At 39.5% G+C, this 7,509-nt stretch overlaps 1 protein-coding gene across 6 annotated transcripts in view; it reads left to right on the top strand.

The window, feature by feature from the left end:
- Positions 1 to 7,509, top strand: part of DAB1 (DAB adaptor protein 1) — a 213,941-nt gene that overhangs the window by 111,472 nt on the left and 94,960 nt on the right. For all 6 annotated transcript variants that reach the window (XM_031058567.1, XM_031058570.1, XM_031058568.1 and 3 more), the window contains one exon: positions 716 to 915. In XM_031058567.1, the coding sequence (XP_030914427.1) occupies positions 849 to 915 (67 nt within the window). In that variant the 5' untranslated portion in view covers positions 716 to 848. The remainder of the gene's footprint in view (positions 1 to 715; positions 916 to 7,509) is intronic.

Here is a 7,509-nt window from a genome sequence, read left to right as displayed (position 1 = left end):
CACACCTGGTGCATTTTTGTCCCCAACAAATACACAGCTTTCTCCCTAAATGTTATCTCTCTAGATGTTATCTTTTTGCACCTATCCCATTTATATTTAATGGGTTTGGTTAACTATTTTCAGAGATCTTTACAAGAAAGATTACTAGATGGGTGTTAAAATTACAGCTTTGTTTGTGTGGAGACAGAGTCTTTTATACTGGAAACATTACCGTAAGCAAGAGGAGTGGCAAAGTATGATGTTCTCAGCATGAGCAATGAATACATTTTTCATTTGTGTTTGTTCAAGTAGGAGAATGAAAGCACTGAAACAGAATTGGAGGAGTAAAAATCTGTACTTACTCTCTGGCAATATGGAATTGGTGCATTTAAGAATTGAGTCCTTGCAGATTTTTTTGCTTTTGGTGACATTTCCAGCCACTTCCTGCATTGTGGTCTCTGTCCTCCGGCTGCTGGTCCAGAAGTGCTGGTCTTCTTTACACCCTGAGGAGTGTCTCTAGGCTGTGAAGGCATCTTGGATATGCTAAAACACCTCAAATATAGATGTTTGATGTAGTCACAGAAAATTATGGTTAAGCATCTAAAATCACGGACAACTGGCTCAGTTGATGGAGAACTTCATGTGTTCCTCCCTTGCAATGGTTTGGTTTTTTTATTTTCCTTTCATGTTTTAAACCCAGAAAATGACTGTTCCTTTTTGTTTCCTTCCCTAACAGCACTCGAAAGGAGTGAATGAGATGAACTGTTTGGGTTATAGTATCTGAAAGGCTAAATTATTCTCTTGGAGAGACGTTCTAAATGAGCCTGACCGAGATCCTGGATCTGTGTGAAGAGGACTAAGGATATAGGATGTCAACTGAGACAGAACTTCAAGTGGCTGTTAAAACCAGCACAAAGAAAGACTCCAAAAAGAAAGGTAGTGACTCATTTCTCTTTATTTGTGTGTGTTTTGTACTTTAATCAGCTCCTACATCAACCACTTTTGGCACATCTGTGGCTCTTCTGTTATCTGTGTGCTCAGTGAAAGTGGGATTTGTTAAGCTCAGTGGAAGTGTGCTACAGAAATATGGGGTTTGATTCTCAGACATAAAAAACATATCCTTTTGGAAGATGAGAAAAAATTAGCATATTATTTATGGTTCACAAAGAGAAATACTGTTCTTAAAATTACTCAACAAAAGATCACTTTTTCTCTGCTGATAAACACATTTTCTTCTAATGGCTTATTTTCTGCTTTGTTTTGAACTAACCAGAGCTCAAATGCACTTTCTGTTCCTGGAGTTTGAATTTTACTGACACTTTGTGAAGTCAGAGAACTCAGTAGCAATCTGTGGAGAGATTATTTAATCTGGTAATCTGGTATATGGAAATGTAAACGAGGAGGAAGAAAACTCAAGGAGAAGCTGTGGAGAAATGCATGGTTGATTCGTTCATAGTTGTATTTACAATTTTGCCTCAGACTGTAGAGCAGTTCTTTGGAGTGCTAAGTGTGAGAAATGGGACCATATGAATTTGGTGCTTATCCTTATTTAAAGATTTTTAGTAGGGATTTTTCTCCTTATATTTTTAATAGTACTTTTATTGCTTATGTTTTAAGTACTGATGAACTTGGAGCCCAAGACCTTCAATTGTAGTGTTAGTTCTTGCTGCTCTGTGTAGCCATATTTGGTTATTTTTTTAAACATACACATGAAACTGAGATTGAAAACAGATTTAATATGAATTACTCAAATAAAAAAGTAAAACAAAAAGAAAATAATCACACTAAATAGTTTTAATACTCAACGCAGCAAGATTTGAACTTTCATGTGAGCTCTGGAGTTTGTTATTCTGTTTCTTTCTGTGGATGTGTCACTTAGCCATTTACTTCTGAAGGTTTTTTTTCATTTTCCTAAGACAAAAAAACCCCTCATCTTTGCTTATATATGTATAATGAAATTTTACTCATGTATAATGCAACTTTATAATGTATAATGTAAATTTTACTCATAGTAAGCTTGAACTGCTGGGCAGCAATAGCATTTACTGCAGCAATTCTACCAAAACATTTACTAGGGCCTTGTGTTCCCTTTGGCTTTTGTATCAGAAATCTTTATCCTAGAGTTTGTAGAAAACACAGCAATTAAAAAATTTCAAGTGTTTGTTCAGGAAGATGGTTTAAAAACCTTATGACTGCTCTAGGCCTACACTCACAAATCAAAAATGATTCATTTAAGATTAAAAAGCTCCAGTTGGGAAAGGCAAGAAAAGGGGAACTTTGATGTAAATGAGAATGTGATCTAAGATGTTTAAGGCAAATAAAGTTAAAGTGGTTTGGTTGTATGATCATTCAGTTTTTGGGGGCAGGCAGGAAATTAAAAAATGTCATTTCTTTGCAATATGGATAACATCTTTTTGATGTATGTCTCCTATGTTATTTCTTCTGCTGGAGGCTGAAACTTTTGAAACCAGCAAACAACTCTTTTAGGAACTTGATGTTTATGTTAATAAAATATTCAGCATCCAACTTGTAAAAACATTTCCATAAATCACAATAGCTGAACACTTCTCTGCCCAAAATCTGATTCTATCCCCCGAATGGAAATTCTGAAAATTACCTTCATTGCTAAGGGGGAGAATAAAATATGTTGTGTGGCAGTGATGTGAGTGTCTAGAGAGCTGGAAGGGACAGGGAATGGCAGTGGCACATCCCAGGGTTATTCTGAATCAGTCTGAGCCATCCCAGGGCTGGGGCAGTGAATGCTGCACACAGACAAGGTACACAATGCACACACTGTGTGCTATTCAAATCCCACAGAACCAGAGTCAAAAGAAACTTGGTGTGCTCATTTACTTGTCATTGAGTTCTATGCACTTCCCTGTGTTCCAACAAAGGATCCCTCCTCACTATAGTGGGAGTGATGGACACGTGAAAAACAGGGATTTTTCCCCCCTTTTTTTTCCCAAGTTCATTAACTGCGAGCAGTGGCAGGTAGCAAGTGCTAACATGGAGTTTTTTATGTTGCTAATCAATGAGTTTGATTATGCAATGGAACTGAGTATTCCCAGGAAATCAGTCTTTGCTGTATCAACAGAAATTTCAGCTCTGGTGTTTTTTATTTTTTTAGCTCTGGTGTTTTTTATTGTTTCATCTCAGTGTTTTGTTGCGCTTCTGGAGGAGCCATGCATCCCTCTCCATCCAGAGCAGGGACAGGCCTCTTTTGCTGTATTATCCATGTTTTGGTAGTTCTCCTGCCTTCTGCAGCATTGCATGGAATGTCTGTCCCACATTTGTATCCCACCCTGGAGGTTGGGAGTGACTCTGAGGGGATGAGGATTAGTGTGGAGATGGAGCATGGGACTGGGTTCTTTCCTGATCTCAGCCTAAATCTTCTGTGTAGAGTCAGCCAAATCTTCAGTTTCAGTAAGGTGGTGTTTATTATTTGAAGTGTTGAAATAAAACAAAGCTTAATTCCTAGGATTTGTAAGGTGTATGGATATAAAGCAGTGTAAAGTGTCAGATAAATGTGAGCAGCTCTTCTTACTGATGTACAATGGCCAAAAAGAAAGCAGTGACTTGTACATAGGTGGTAATAATGCCTGCCTTGAGTTAAAGTCACTGTGATATCATTAGTTAACAATTTAATAACCTGGACAGGTTAGGAAAAAAGTCCAGGAGGAGTCTAATGATATTTAGTGAGTGTGAATGCAGCGGCTTGCTGCTGGGATGGACTAACTCCCTGCCAGAAGGGTGGAATGTGTGGTTGAAGTTTCTTTAGGATTTCATATAACTGCTTTTAGGCTCTGTTGCATGGACTGCTGACTTTTGGGTGACAGGGAGATAGTTTGGTTTGTGCTGCAGATGGGGCAAATGACAATGCTGGTGCAAAGATTTGACCAAATATTTCTTTGATGTGTTGGGCACACACAGAAGACTCTTCCTGTAGTCACATGCAGAGCAGTTCCCTTTGGATCATTCCTCTTTAGGCATGGTGTTTTTACAGCCATGAGCTTTGTGGTCATAGCTCTGCAGTGTCTGCACTGTCACCTGAGCTGGTTTGTGAGGCAGTGCCAAGAACTTAAATACAAAACCCTCTCAGAAGCTGCTGTTTGCACAGAATCACAGCTGAGGAGCTCTGATGTTCTGTGGCTAAGTTCAATATTTACACGATCATATCAGACTGTAATTTTCTATGTTAACATTATCACCCTGATAACCTTAAAAGCAGGCTCTTGAAAAATCAGGTACAAATTTTGCCTTGCATTCAGCCCATATTGATCTGGTGGATCCAGGGTTGGGTGGGCTCTAGAAGTGCTTCCAAGTCACACTCCTGGCAGAGGGGTTGGAATTTTAACTGACCTGGAAATACCATTATGGGAACAGAAGTGAGGCAGGCACCTCCCTTCCTCTGCAGATTGTCACTTTTTCCTCCCTGTGCTGTGAAGCTCCTTGTCCCTTGAGGAGCAGTGTTTCACCCTGACCTCCAGAGCCCTCCTTCCTACACTTTATTCCATTTTACAGGCTTACAGTGCACTAGGTGTTATTAGAGGAGATTATATTTCTGCCATCCCCCACCTCCAGCCCTAATCTTCATGCCACTCTTGCTGATATCTGCTGGTAACTTCATTGTAATTATCTTTTTTGCTCACATTTTAAAAGATATCCTGGAGAGGTCTCATTCTGCTCTCTAAGTGGAAATGATGAAAAATTCTCAGGAGATTTAGACAGCTCAATTTAAGGACTTTTTTGGTGATATAATTTTTTTTGGTGAGTTTGCCAGAAGTCGTGTGTTCTTTAAGAAGTGTTTAGAGAATTAATGGTATAACTAATGCTCTTAAATGCTGATGTTATTTTGTTTGTTTATGTCATCTGGTTCATTAAGAAGTGGATAAAAATTGTGCATTTGTATCATTCAGGATAGGAAATTAGAGTTTTTTTATTAGCCAGAGTTGTTAGAAACATAAACCATGTTTGTCTTGTAGTACATGGGGGAAAAGCCTTGTTGTAAGTGTGTATAGATTATTGAATCAAATTGAAAACATTTACTTGAGCCTATCGGAATTAAAATTGATTTAGAAACCTCTCTGGGGGACATGTGTTGCATTGATGTGGAATTCACACTGATAACTGCCTGGGAAAATCCCTTCTTGCAAAATTAGCTGAACAGAAAAATTGAAATGGGAGGTCAGTATAGAAGTGAGCTAGGCTACCAAATTTCAGCACAGATCTGTCTGCTTAGGGTAGGCCAGGGGACATTCCTAGGGATTTAATTTCTTCTTGCACTTAAATTTTGTAATTTTTCTATTTGAACCTTAGGGCTTGCTCTGCAATTCCATCTCTCATTTTATCCCCATTATAAGACTCCTGAGTCAATTTTCCAAATGACAGGGACTTGTAAAGATTGGAAGCAAATTCAGAGAGGAGCTTGGGCACGCTGGCACTCAGCATGATGGTGGTTGATGCTCAGGTCCCTTTGGGTGAGATTTCCTTGTTTATTGGGTTTCCTGAGCCTGTGGGAAGCACGTGGCATCTGGGAGCAGCTCAGAGCAGGCAGGGCGCCAAGCTGGGGATTGCTGCACGCAGCCAGTAGGAATGGGGCATTTAGGGAGGGTGGGACGTGCTCTGCTGGAGCTGGAGGTCTTCTCCTGGCCTGGAGCTGGGCTCTGTGTCCAGGCTGGATGGACATCCAGGTGCCCAAGCCATGCTCCAGGAGGGAGAGCTGGTTCATGCCAGGTGAGGAGTTTACACCAGGGGGGTTTGCCTGGCAGGGCTGGCTTGGAGGTGGGAGATGTGAGTCTGATCCTCTTGGGATCACGATGGCAAAAAGCTTAATTGTCCCATTTTATCTCTCCTGAGTGCTGATTAAAAGGAAAGCAGTGGCTGCAGGATCGTTCGCGTGCGGATTGGGCCTGTGGCAGAGTCACATCTATTTCCTGGGTCTTTTAAGCACTAATGAGAGGCTGGGGTCTGTCTAACTATCTAAAGGAAAACCTTTGCATCCCCAGGAGCAAAACTCTTGTCAGACTAAGATCAAACAGGAGCTACCTAGTTAGTTTAAAAGCCTTTGGGGATAGGAAGCCTTTAAACGGGGTTATGTTTTGTCATTGTCAGTTTCCATCAGAGGTGCCTGATGCTACCTCAGTCCTGTTTTGGGCTTCTTAGACCTCATTTGAATCCAGTCTTTGCACTAATCATTGCTAAAGCCCAGAGTGGAATGGAGGTTTCTGATGGATGTAAAAGTTATGATTTTGCTGACACACAGAAATCTTGGTGCAGTTTTTGCAGCTATGTTTCCAGGTTGGAACTTCGGTTTAAATTAATAACTGCTAAGATGGTGGATTACTTTTTTAATGAATTTGATATTGATGGTGGATTACTTTTTTAATCAATTAACTTCTTTTTTAAAACTTTGTGATCAACTACCAACAATTAAAGCATCATCACCATAATGAGGCATTTCAAGATGTCACATTGGTATAGGTTCATTTATTTTTCTGATTATGTAGCTAAGATCCATGAAATGCAGCAAAATTTAGATTTGATCTAAAGAGTAATGAACAGAGTAGCTTCTTTCATTGACTGGGAGTGGATTTGCTTTGTTTCCTTGCAGTAGCTATGAGTTTTTTCAATAATTTATAGATCAAGTAACAGCAACATTAATTGATACACTAATTGTGTCCACATGCCTGCCTTTAACAAATCTCTTTTGTGAAATGATTACTGACAATATTAATTGCACGTCTTTTGTGAGTTGATATAAGTTATGAATTCATTCTCAAGTTGAAAGGGGGTGGGAAAATCATTAATTTTGACATTGTGTAGCTATAATTAACAAGGGTTATCCAATAACCTATCATCAATTAGAGAGCTCATGAATTCTCTTTTAAATACCATGTACCAAAGGGGGTCTGTGGTTGTTAATTGAAGGATTCTTTGGGGGTGATGGATGTTGTCTCTTATTGCAGATATGATGTTTATTGTTGTATTTAATTGAGGGAAATCTGCCTAAACTAAGGTTGGGACTGGTGCTACTTTGCTGCTCCTCACCAGAGGAATCAATATTCTGTTGAATATTAAGAACAGCGTTTCTCGAGAGCTTCTGTTACAATTTCTCAATGATTTAACAGTCATCAAAGCATTTCAGTTTAAAGGAGTAATCAGGAGCTCAATGCAGTGCATATTCCAGAGAGGATTTGAGCCATGGAACAATCCATAAATACAGATGGGTGTTGCTGTGCTCCAGTGCTCTGCTCTGGGAGACCTGCTGTGAGCATCACCTGTGCATCCTGTGCTGTACCTTCTTTCTGGCTTCATCCTCTTATGCTCTAAAACTACCCCCGAGATTTGATTGAAATACTGAGAAACTGGGGCTGGGGCTGATAAGGAAATAGAACTTCTAAACAGGCAAATCAATTAATTTTCAGCAAAACTTTTTGTCTGCTTGCAGTCATTGAAAAGACTCTCAGCAAAATTGCAAAATTCGTCTTAGAACTTTTATAAATGGAAACATTTGTTTTAGAGAGTTCAGGG

The sequence above is a fragment of the Geospiza fortis genome, unplaced genomic scaffold, assembly GCF_000277835.1.
Source record: "Geospiza fortis unplaced genomic scaffold, GeoFor_1.0 scaffold396, whole genome shotgun sequence".
Lineage (NCBI taxonomy): Eukaryota > Metazoa > Chordata > Aves > Passeriformes > Thraupidae > Geospiza > Geospiza fortis.
Note: the sequence above shows the minus strand (reverse complement) of the source record. Positions and strands in the feature narration are given on the sequence as shown.